At 39.7% G+C, this 12,589-nt stretch overlaps 1 protein-coding gene across 4 annotated transcripts in view; it reads left to right on the top strand.

Moving 5' to 3' along the window:
* The window catches only part of cabin1 (calcineurin binding protein 1), a 46,707-nt gene that overhangs the window by 13,653 nt on the left and 20,465 nt on the right, over window positions 1-12,589 (top strand). Inside the window, exons 23-31 of one of the 4 annotated variants that reach the window (XM_016679200.1) lie at window positions 45-306; window positions 1,014-1,184; window positions 1,315-1,404; window positions 1,562-1,722; window positions 1,816-1,913; window positions 5,132-5,197; window positions 5,774-5,953; window positions 6,818-7,212; window positions 8,708-8,821. In XM_016679200.1, the coding sequence (XP_016534686.1) occupies window positions 45-306; window positions 1,014-1,184; window positions 1,315-1,404; window positions 1,562-1,722; window positions 1,816-1,913; window positions 5,132-5,197; window positions 5,774-5,953; window positions 6,818-7,212; window positions 8,708-8,821 (1,537 nt within the window). Of the gene's footprint in view, window positions 1-44; window positions 307-1,013; window positions 1,185-1,314; window positions 1,405-1,561; window positions 1,723-1,815; window positions 2,028-5,131; window positions 5,198-5,773; window positions 5,954-6,817; window positions 7,213-8,707; window positions 8,822-12,589 lie in introns of all 4 variants that reach the window. The other 3 variants (XM_007567167.2, XM_007567173.2, XM_007567171.2) reach the window with 3 other exon arrangements.

Raw genomic sequence — 12,589 nt, 5'->3', positions numbered from 1 at the left:
GGCTTTAACAACAAAACCGTTGTTTTGTTGTTAAAACCTTGCAGATTTGATTCCTGGGCCGGCATGGCTTTAGCCCGAGCCAGCCGGATCCAAGAGAAGCTCAATTCAAACGAGCTGAAAAGCGACGTTCCCATATGGAAGCACTCCCAGGCGGTGCTGAACTGCTTCAAGCGGGCCCTGGAGATAGACAGCTCCAACCTGTCCCTGTGGATCGAGTACGGCACCATCTCCTACGCGCTGCACTCTTTCGCTTCTCGGCAGCTCAAACAGTGGCGAAATGAGCTCCCTCCAGACGTCGTTAAACAGGTGAGGCCTAGATGGTTTATAGCGCAGTCCCTCGAGGATGTTGCCATGTTTCGATTCGCTCATCATTCGCAATTTTTTTGGTTGTTGAAATTTTTGCAACTTTTCTGCAAATTTGATCAACCAGCTTAAAGTTTTCTGCATTTCCTTCTTTTCTTTGCCAATCACTGCAACTCGGCTGAATTTTGACCAAAACTATTAACCTCCTAATTTCACTTCTTGTTTTATAACATCTCTTGAAAACTGAAATTGCAAGATAAAAGCAAACCCTAATATATCTTTTTTGTTGGAAAAAAAATATTTTAAGTTTTGTAGGATTTGCTTCCACTGCGTAAACAGTTCAGTGTTATTTTCATTTTAAATATGAAATTTCTTAAAATGCTGATTTTTACTGGCAGTAATTTTAACTTTTTTGTAAGACCATGTTATAACAAATAAAATTTAAAAAAAATTCTCAACTCTTATCACAACTTTTTGAAAAATATTGTCACAAAAATAGTAATTTTAGCCTGCAAAAATTACAAAAAGGCAACATCCTGGAGGAACTGATCATTTTTCCCATGAGAGTTTGCTTCGTTGTCTGATGTTTGGTGTCTTCAGTTGCATTGTGCTACTTTTGTATTTTTTTTCCCCCCCACAGTAGATCTTATTGATATGCCGCCTTGAGAGAAAACCCTAAGTGTTTGTTTATACGTTTGTTTTTATTTCAGATGGAGGAAAGAAAAGACTCCATGCTGGAGACTGCTTTTCAGTGTTTCCAGGGGGCCTCCCGCTGTGAGGGCGACAGCGATGAAGAGGAGTGGCTCATCCACTACATGCTGGGGAAGATAGCCGAGAAGCGCAGGAAGCCCCCCGATGAATTCCTGCAGCTTTACAAGAAGGTAAACCTGCTCATCACTCTTCTAGCGCTGACAAAACTGTAGAAATAAACGTTTTAAGCATCAGCTTTGTGAGCAACTGGGAATCAAATCTGTATTCTATGTTTTGTCTTTTTTTTTTCTGGGTTTACAGGCGGCTCAGTATCTACATGAAGAAGCTGCTCGGTACCCGAGGAAAATTCATTACCACAATCCTCCTGACCTGGCTATGGAGGCCCTGGAAGTAAGCGAAGTTCGGCTTGTTGCTCAGAATGTGTCCAGAGACGCTCCTTCTGTGCATTTTTATTATATTCAGTAACAGTTTCTGAAAGAATTTGTGTTTGGAGCTATTAGCTGCATCTTTACAACATTAAATTTCTGTTTTCTTTCTTTTTTTCTAGTTGCATTTCCGCTTGAGTGCATCCATACTTAAATTGCTACAAGCTACCGAGTCAGAGCTGGATCACGAGTTTTTATTTAACTTACTGGTTGAAGCAGCGACCGGGCCATTTGCAAAGGGGGAAGAAAAGAGCATGCCAAGCTTGCCGAGGTCCAATGAAAAGTAAGCTTCGCTATTTATCCATAAAAACAACAGCTGATCTAACTGTGTGTGACTTTTTTGTTTGTTTTGTTTTTTTCTCCCATTTATCTTCAGAGAGAAACCTCCTACAATGATGGAAGAAGAATTTAACTGTTCCTCTGTTTGCATGGGGAACGTCCTCAGCTCCTCCCTCCCCTCTGCCGTCACCCCAGGTGTGACATCCCCTCCTTACGTGGCCACGCCATTTGACCACGATTACGCCAAACGCAAAACACTCCGAAGGCAGCAGTGGCAGCAGCAACGGCATGAGGAGCAGCAGGCTGATGGTACAGTCCCAGTCCTAGACAGTGCTTCTGGGGTTGGGCTCTTTTGCCGTTTCCGCACTGGGACAGAGAAAGGCTCCCACTGGGGAGCAGCGCTCAGATTGCTAATCACCATTCTCAATGGCTTTGTTTTCAGTCACTATGGTCCCCATGCACTGGGTGATTGGGATGTGGTGAAATGGGCAATATGGCTACTGATTATTTGGCTAATATGCTTTGCATGGGAACAAAAAAAAAACTGACATCTTGGTTGGTATGTGCTGAGAGCATTTGGGCTTATGTGTTTGCATATTTGTGAGCATGTGGGGACGTAACATCAGTCTCTTGTTGCTTCTTATTCTCTACACAATCACCTTGCCTCTCACTGAGAATTTAAATGTGTTTCTCTCAAAGCATCTTCAGCTTTTTGTGTCACATTTGCACATGTTTGGTGTTGTTTCGGCATCCATCGGCTGCTGTTGTTTGCCAACACACAAGAACAAGCTGCAGACTTGCTGTGACCCTGCTTATAGATCATGTTTAACTCATTTGCCTAAATATTACACTATTTATCAGGCTGAATATATAGCTGACTTTGAACACAATTTTAATCAGCCCTCTTTAGAAAAAAAAAGAGAGATTCTTAAATAATCTCTTTTATTTAGTTTTGTGTTCATTGTTGCAAAAACTTTGTAGAAATTGACTACAGAACCATTCAATAAATTATATTATTGAAAAGTTCATTTATTTCAGGAACTTTATCAGTAAGTGAAACAGAATAATTACACACAGATGGATGTTTGAAAGCCTCATTTGTGTTATGATTTTCTGTTTACAGTTAATAAAAATATAACATTTAATATGAGAATATTACATCAGACCATTAAAAAACATATTTAATACAAAAAAGCAGCCTTTATAAAAAGTATGCTTAAAGGCTGTCAACTTTCAAAAGGTATTTTTCATCTGAAAAATTAACCTCATTGGAACTTATACTCTAATTGTTTGATTGTGACTGTAAATCCCAATTTTTCCTGTTTTTATGAACTATAATGTAAAAGAAATATGAGAATATCTTTATAAATATTTTCTTTATGAGCCTTTTTACTATCACTTATAATTAATAGTAGTATGGTTTTTAAGGAACAGAAGCAATGCATGTAAGAGATACCAGACATTTTATAAGTGTTTTTTTTTATTATTATTAATCCAAACCTATTACAATTTCCACATTTGAAACGATGCTCAGAATCATACAGTAACAATTGGTTGTGTCTGTATTGCTAAAAAGCCTTATGTTTACATGTTTGAAAATTTGGATCCTTACCTTAACTCTGACCCTTCCAACATATCAAATCCCAACATATTTCATCACAGACAGACAGGAGTTGAAAGCTGTTGTCTTGTTAGCCTTCCTGTTATTTGCTGAAAACCCCAAACTCTCTCTCTCCCTCTTTGGCTGCCTGGATCAATTCCAGGAATGTCACGACAGTAGAAAACATGGTTTCGTTTAAAATGGCTCCCTACATTTTTGTTCTTTCGCTAACTTTACTTTAAACACTAAAAATATCCGCCTTTGAGTGATTTTCACTCAGTAACAACATCCACACTAGAGATTGTTGCTGTGAAAGAAGCATGTAAAATTATCTTTACTTGTTCATTTAGGCGAAAATTGCTCCAAGCAAAAACAATACTACTAGTACTGCTCTTTTTTTTTATTTGCGTACATTTTGTATTTTTATTTGTGCTTGGAACTGTTGTAAAGTTCATTTGAGCTCAAGAAATGTATTTAAGAAGAAAAATTGTTGTTTTCAGAATAATAATAAGAAAAATGTAAGCATTTACTTTTAAATTAAATATACACAAAAGTTATTTTCAGGATATGAAACTGCACAAAATATTGAAACATTAAAGCTCACAGTCGAAAAAAAGCAGCAGCCATTCTCCCCTTGATTAAAAAAAAAGAAGTGCATCTGCTCACTCAACCCATTCATGTAAGTTCAACTTAAACGCTCAAATAATGGAGCCATATTGCCCACGTTGCCAGTTTTGTCACCCTTTCCAGATTCCTTCCTACCTACCTACCTACCTACCCACCTACCTACCTGCCTGCTACCTCTTTGCCTGCTTGCTTTTACCACCTGCTTTGCCATTTATGTGCATGTAGTTCTAATGGGGTGATTGTTTTTAGCAGCCGGACGAGTTCAGTCCCCGAATCACAGTCCACCAAACTGTCTGGTGTCGTATAATCACATTTCATCGGGAGTGCGGTGTGTGGGTTAATTTACACAGAAAACGAAAATAGGAGATATTCCAGCATCTTACATGGCTCATGTTTGCTCTCTTACTAATTGGGTACGATTTCTAATTATGGCCAATTAGTGTGAAAATGTCAAGTTGGAAAGAACGTGGCTTCCATTTATTGGCTGGAATTAGAAAATACCTCTCCATGCACATTGCTGCGGGTAGGTGTCCAACCTTTGACTTGATTCCTGCTGAAAGTGCTCTGAGGTGAATGTGGAATCTGATTCAGACATGCTATTTTCAAGTCAGAACCAACATTAAATTTGGGGGTTGTAGCCTCTGATTTATTTTTTTTCCTTTTAGAGATATTTATAAAGGAGCAACCTTTCAAAGTTTAGCTGCATGCATGCAGTGCCTTGTGGACATTTTCATAGTAGTGGTGGGCATTTATCGTATCATTTTATCAATTATTGTGATAAATCTCTTATGATACAATTTTTTAATATATTGTCTCAATAAATTCCAATTAATGTTTAAAATCCCCCAAATTGACTATATTGTTGAGATTGTTAGTTTTACTATTTTCCCCACTGTTTGTTTGAGGAAAGTGACAATGAATATCAATATATTTGGAAATATATTTAAATACAGTTATTGTGTGCAGCTCTGCTACTATAATACATGCACTGTGTTTTTTGTCTCATTTCAAACGAGGAAATGCTTGTCTGAATCAGGTTCTGCATGTTCAAGGGGATTTTTTAAATTTTTTTCCAATCATTTAAGGCTATTGCTGATTTTTCTTTTTTTCGAAGTCAATTTAGAGCTGCAAAAGTGCTTTCTCACCATTATTTTTTTTCAAACCAGCTTCCTCATATCTTCAACAGCCTCACCAGGGTTTGACCATGAATACTGCCTGCCCAGGTCTGCAATATGGCTGGCTTCCTTCAATGGTACTCTCCTTCCAAACACCAAAATAAGTCCTTTCTAGTAGCAAGCATTGAATACACAACTCTTCAGTTAACACAAACCTTTACAGTACCACAGTAACTTTGCTATTGACTCATGACTGTAAATCTTTTTTAAAAAATCCCCTGTGTGGTTTTTTTTTTTTGAGTAGCAAAGGTCTCTTGTTTCCTAATTAACAGTTTCCTGTCAAAGATTTTTTGTTGAGGCTGCAGAACATGGTAATTAAGAGGAATGCTGGCAGTTTGTTTTTGAACCTTTACAAAAACAAACCATCTCACTTAACAATATGTCATTAGTTATGCACTAATAAAGATCTGTGACTCAGAAGTTATTTCAGTTGAATGATTATATAATTTTCTCTCCTCTTTGTAGAGCAGGTATTGTTTGGTATTTAGAGACAGCAACTACCATGAAAACAGTGGTACACATGTCATTCATTAAATTTTAAACAGCATAATCATTTTGTTCACATTTTTTCCATTTGTGAAGGCAATCCCACATTTTTTAGTCCAAGGCCATGCAGCCGGCAGAGTAACCCATGTTTTTGTTTGTTCACTCAGAGCGGAGCCAGGACAGCGAGGTGGTGTTGCTTTCTGATTCCAACTCCACTCAGGATGCCTTCACAGATCCCGCCAGCTCCCAGGACACCAGTCACAGACCCGCCTCGGTCAAAGCCAGTCCGTCGTCGTCGGAGAGCACGACCCCCGTGAAGGACGGCCAGCCCGCCTCTGAGGACACAGGTAGTCAAGACTAATCTTAGAAACGTGATCAGATTTGAGAGTCTTGTTAAGGCTATCCATAACTTTAGCTCTTCTTACTTAATTTGTAAAATAATACCCTGAAATCACCAATCCTATATTCCTTTGCAAAGATTTGAAATTCAGCCGCTGTCCTCCTTTGCTCTCAGAGTCGACTGCCAGACTCGTCCTGCACGTCACATCTGCAGTTGAAAACTGTTTAGCAAGTTTAGCAACTTTTTAGACTAAAAAATGAGTGTCGGCCAAAATCAGAATTGGTCAGGCTTTTTAAAGATCGGTGATTAGCCAGTAATCTGCAGTCGGTGCACCCATACTTTGTATTTTTGGCCATGGGACACAATTTTTACTCTTTTTAAACAGTTTACAGCTTAGGGTCACAAAGGGGCAGCAGGCAACTCTGGAACCAAAGAGCTGAGACTAATAGTGTCTCGATACAACCTTTTCACTTCCAATACAATACCGATATTGCAGCTTAGAGTATTGGCCTATATCGATATTAACCCAATGCGATATTAGCACGAATCATACATATTTTTATTGCTTATTTTGCAGTGTGGATTGTTAGAAAATGGTTGATCATGTTATCTTACTCACGCAGAGAACAATAGTCAACAACAAGCAGCATGAGATCAACCTACCCATTTATTATTAACCAAAGGGTCTGTGTGTGGGATACAAGCGCTGCTGGATAGAAATGCTGTGACGTACTAAATTCTAGAGCTGAGTGCTTCCATTGGAGATTTTAGTTCCGGCCTGATATCCAATGTAATCGATACTCCAATTTCCAATACAGATATCTGGATAAGTCAGATATCTGTATCGTATTTATTTTACTTCTGTCTTCAGTTTTACATAGAGACCAAACCGGCGCCCAGACAGAAGAGAAAGTTATTCAGGAGAAAATTGTCGGCATGGTGGTGGAAATCCCCGAGGGACCGGCCCCTAAGCTCCCTGCCGACCCCTGCCCTCTTCCTCTCATCACCGTGGTCACGCCGCCGAAGCCAGCGGCCCCCCAGCAGGGTGCCGGCCAGAACCCGGCCAGCGAAGGCAAGAAGAAGCCCGAGCCCCCCGCTGAGGCGATCGAAGTGCCCAAAGCTCTGCCGACAGAACAAGCCGAGCAGAGACGGACGCTGGTGGAGATGTGTGTCCGTGTTCTGGTTCTCTGCCTCAGCCGCTTCCCTCAGCACTACAAGAGTCTCTACCGCCTGGCCTACTTCTACACCAACAGCAAGACTCATCAGGTCGGTTTTACTAGTACACCTCTCTGCTGCATCTCTGACAGTATTAAGGGTAAATATTTGGGGGCAAACACGCTAAGATGTGTTGCGAATTTATCGTACTGAGCAGGACCGGTCATTTTATTTATTTCTTTATTTATTTTATTGGACCTATGAGCACTGCAGTGATGCACCGACTTTGTTGGCTGTAAGCCTCTGTGGGCAGAGGTGTGGGTGGTGGCGCAGTCCTCCATCAGCCAATTTGGCATAGGAAGGCTGCATTGAGCTTTACTGTGATAGCAGCCTTCTGTCAGCACCGTGTTCAGTATATTACAGCTCCTGCTAGGCATGTCGCAATAAATCAATTAATCGAAATAAATTCAAACGAGGGCTCGATAATTTCAATTTGCGTGATTGTTTCTCTCGTGTGTCTCTCTCTCAAAGACAGGATGACGAAAGGTTTCAGTCTGGTGGTCTGGTCTCAACCTGCCCTCTCTCTTTTTGTGTTTATAGAGATTTCTGTAGCCATTTTATTTGCTATGTTGGTTGTTTTGTTTATTTGGATATTTAAAATGTCTTCCAGTTCCAATGTGAAAAGTTTGCTAGATATTACAGTTTATTGATCTTTTGAGAAGGTGTTCTTGCATTATTATGCCATGACATTACTTGAAAAGCATCATCGTTTATCATAACAACTTACCATCCAGCGAAATGTATCGTGACAGCCGTCGCTCCGGCTCATAGGAACAAGTTTGGCCATGTTTCACTGTCAGCTCGTTTGACCTTTCTGCTTCTGTGGCCTCCGGTGTTGCTGTTCAATAATTACAATTATCCTCATTGTGTGCTGCAAAAGGAAGTTTGATAAATTTGTGTTTTCTAAGCTGAAAGGGAAAGGTTTGCCGTTTATGTAACTCGTTGTAACACTTCCTTTTGGTTCTTCTTTTTTACAGTCAGTGGAGTTTTCAGCAGTCAGTGGAGTTTTCAGCAGTCAGTGGAGTTTTCAGCAGTTTGGATGAAAGCGAATGTACCCTGGCAGGGACATGATGACAGTCACTTGATGTGTGGCTGTTTGCACAGGTTGCTTAGCCGCCCTCACAGCGCTGACACGTCCAGCGTTAAAAGCCTCTTTGCCACTTGCGCTCTCGGAAACTCTTCTGTTCGCTTTGACTGGCCGTTTTTAATCCTCATTCGGGAAAAAACGGCGGCAAGGGGCGTCTTTGGTTTTCTGTGCCGTAGCGTTCGGGGGATTTGGGGGGAGCAGATAACACCAAGTGGCTTTGGGTTGCTATCTTTCCAACCACGTCTCTCGTATCCACACTGATTTGTGAGTCACTGTGCTGCGAAGAGGTCTGCATTTTCCTGATTGCAAATGAGCAGTCCTCTCCTCTTCTCATTTAGATTTATTGGGTATTCATTTTTTGTGTTTGTGTCTCTTGGTGTGTGTCTGTGTGTGTGTTTATTCAAAGTATACATGCAAATAGATGTGTCTTTTTTTTCTTTCATTTATTTTCCATCACAGAACCTACAGTGGGCCAGAGATGTGTTGCTAGGAAGCAGTGTCCCATGGCAACAGCTGAAGCACATGCCAGCACAAGGACTTTTCTGTGAAAGAAACAAGACAAACCTGTTCAACGTAAGTCTCATGTATGGCTTATTCGAAGTCGTTTCAGGTCACTACACTTTGTTGTTACATTTGAACCTTAACACAGTTCAACACTTCAAGATTTGAAAATCCTAATTTCCACGTATGAAAAGCTGATATTAAAGCTGGAGTAGGGAGTTCTGAAAAAAATATGGACTTAGCCTGAAAATTTGAGCAAACGCGCTGTACACGTCCCTCCCCTGTGCTCTCTTCTCCCTCCACAGCGAAGTCTGGAGAGAACACCATAAATTAATTGTCCTGTAAAGTTGTTTCTCCTCCATTAGCACAGCTGTAGCACAACGACAAACTTGAACAACACCTCTTGCTGTTCAGGAGAGAGGTGTGAGCATTGTGTACAAGAGCATGATTGACAGTGCTAAGACATCTCTCTTGGCTCTGATTAGTTATTTCTAAACAATGCAAATGTCAGTAGGACAACTGGGAGCATCCAGAGGAACTTCATTTTTATAACTGCCTTCAGTTGTTATAAAAATGCTGTATATGTCAAACATGACTTAAAAGAAATTTGACTGCGTAATTTAACGCCGTGAAATCGGACCTCTGTCTCTTTAAGAACCTTCTGCTCTTTCTGACACTTCCCCTTCAGCACGTCATCACAAAATCGCTTCTCTTTCAAGTCGTTATCATGGTTCTTACCAGCGTTGCATTGAGGAGTAGCTCCTATAATGAGCCTATAATGAGGCCAGCTGATGTGCAGTTCCACCAGGTGTTTGCTATAACTGACTGCTACTGGAGATCCTTCCTGCCCAGCATCATCATCCATGACGCCTCTTTGATATGAGTTGCGACATTTAATTTCCCTTTCAAGTAACTAAATGTTGAGTTTAATCGAATGATGGAAAATGTATTGCTTGAAAGTCTGCAGAACTCTAATATACCTTCAAACCAGAACCTGACCTCTTCTTTTCCTTGTTAGAGTTGAATTAAACCATGCGACCTATTAGAGTTGTATTTTCCCCTCGCATATGAATCCCCTGAAGTAATTCCCCCTCCCAAAGGATTAGTGGAAACAGACACTTCTTTATTTGTTGTAACACAATAGGATACTGTTGAAATATCTGCCTCTCAGAATAACAAAACCAATGTCGAGTCAGTAGAGCTGCAGTTTAAATTATTAAATCATTGTTCTGCATGTCAGTTTATTTACGTTTTCCACTTGACATGGACACTTGACATGCATTTTTCATCTGCTCCCCGTGTTAACCATCAGAGCCTAAAGACCTCATTCAGTCACTCTCTTCCGTAGCGAACATTCGGTTTGACGTCGTTGAATCTTTGGGCTGTTGAGTGAAATGCTGATTTCGTGGAAAGCTCCCGGTAACAGACTGTGGATTTGATGTGGGCCGGGTCTGAGCTGGAGAAGAACTCTGCCATGCTCTGGCTCCCACTGGGTTCTCACGGAGCCCCTTCTGGATGCAAACCTGCCACCGCGGCTCACCAACTGTTTGAGCTTTACCGTCCTCTTTGAACCAAACCCGCGGCACCAGCCATATTAACATTTAACTGAGATCCAACACACACACATTTTCCTTTGTTCTAATATCTAGTAGATATTACAGAATCAGAGTTTCTGTAAAATGCATCTCCTTTTGTTTCTACACATGAAAACAGAACTAAAACTAATCAAATTAAATCTAATGGCAAATACTTATTGAAAATAATGTTATTTCTGTTGACAAATAAAATTAGCTTTGATTTTACTAGTCAGATCAATCAATTGGATCGGACTACAATCGAATATGACTAGTTGTGTGAAATGGGACTAGAAGTTATGAATTATTTTCTATTCTAGGATAAATATTTTCTTAAAGTTTAAGCAACATATTTCTGTTTTTTTTTTAAGTTGCAGGAATTGACGACTAAAGTAAAAGTAAAAATACATTTAAAAAGTTAGAAGATTGACTGAAACTAAATCGAAATTTGTGGACAAAATCCCAAATCTGATTTTTTCTTTCTTCTTTCTTTTTTCTTTGCCTATATGAAACCATGTCCAACTATTTTAGGGCATTGTGAACAGTCTAATTTTGATCTTTTCACCCAAAGAAAACTAAATCTTATTTGCATCACTTCCTTATGTAGTACTCAGTTAGATATGTATTTGATAGTTTTCAAAGCGCCTGCACTCTGAACAGTCGGGTTGCATTTTACGTCTTTGACGTCAAACACGCGTCATAATTCTATGCCAGCAGAAGCCAGACGCAATAAGTCAGGACGTAAACAAAGGCTGATGATTTTAACTATAAAATTATGAAAAATGTCTGTCAGCATAGTGCATCACGTCACAATCCCACCACTCCCGATTGTGACTACACACCCAAACAGACTTCTCTACAGAAGTTTCAGTCAATTTTCCAACAAAGGACAATGCTATTATTTGTATGCCTTTATTAGCTTCTCTCTTCTTATGATCTTGAGACGATACTTTTGGCTCCAGTTGCTAAGTAACTTTAAAATCGATCCATAGACGGCTCCGTCCTTTATTACTCCCGTAAACAGTGCTCTTCTATGTGACATTTACATTCTTCTTCTACGCATTTGGGTCGCCTTGGGGCCATAATCCATTCACATGGATCTGATTGCGGTCAGATCATTTAGTAGTAAGAACGACTAGCCAAAAGAGAAAAAAACAAAACAAAACACTGTTTTGCAAATAAGAAATGCATTCTAGACAGTCAATAAAAGGTGATTCTACAAAGTGTTGAATCACTTTTTGTATTTGTATTTCTTTAAAAAAAAATAGAAAAACCATAGTATTGGTCATTTCGATGAGTAGGATCTTGCCGGCTAAAGAGACTCTTAGAGTTCCTTACAAGAGGGTGAAAGCTGCGTTGTGTGGGATACCATCACACATTGTGTCATCATACTCAAAATACTGTGGCTGCAGAAATGCAATCGACTCTCTTTGATGTGGTTTGTTTGTCCCCTTTGGGCTACGATACTGACATGGTGCTACAGTGAGGAGGAAGCCTCAATCCACTGACAGGTCACTTTGGAACATCAGAAACTCTTGAACGGTAACAAAAACAATCTTATTTCTTATTTCCACGGGATTTACTCTGCCTATATATTACTCTAAAAATGCCTCACTGTGGCTTTACTTCTACATCCCCAAATGTAGGTTACGGTGCCCCACATTGGCCTCATGGTTTGGCTGAGTTACATTTACTGGGGCCTCCATAAAGTAACCTACATACTGCTGTAACAAAATGAGCCAAACGTGGCTGTGTTGCATTATTTATAAAGGATTTCTAGAATTAGCTCAGGTTTATGTAACCAATAAACATGTGGGTGATTTATGCTTGACCAAAAGAAGTAATGCTGCCTCCTATAAAGGTGTGGTAATATCAATATTGTGATATCTGGAGCCTTTGGTTACTGTTCTTTTCTGTACATTTACATGAGCAGTTTTTATTTATTTATTTTTGTCTTTCACCCTTATCAGATGTTTGTTTTTGGAGTTGAATTGAAATGACACGTAAAATGTGCAACAGGTTTTGAAATAATATTACTTTCTTTTATTTTCTTAACAGAAGAAAATGGGGGCATTTTGACAGGACTGTGTACAGGGTTTCCACATCCTTAAAAGTCTTAAATTCTTGTATGAGAAATTAAGACCTGAAAATTCCTTAAATTCCTCCCCCCACACACACAAATGAAGGTAAAGTTAAATTGATAAGGTATTAAATTTTGTTGGGGCAGGAGTTTTTTACCTCATATATTTTTTTGTTTGTTTTTCTG

This window comes from Poecilia formosa, unplaced genomic scaffold (assembly GCF_000485575.1).
Source record: "Poecilia formosa unplaced genomic scaffold, Poecilia_formosa-5.1.2 Scaffold204, whole genome shotgun sequence".
Taxonomy (NCBI): domain Eukaryota; kingdom Metazoa; phylum Chordata; class Actinopteri; order Cyprinodontiformes; family Poeciliidae; genus Poecilia; species Poecilia formosa.
This window is presented reverse-complemented; position numbering and strand designations above follow the sequence as displayed.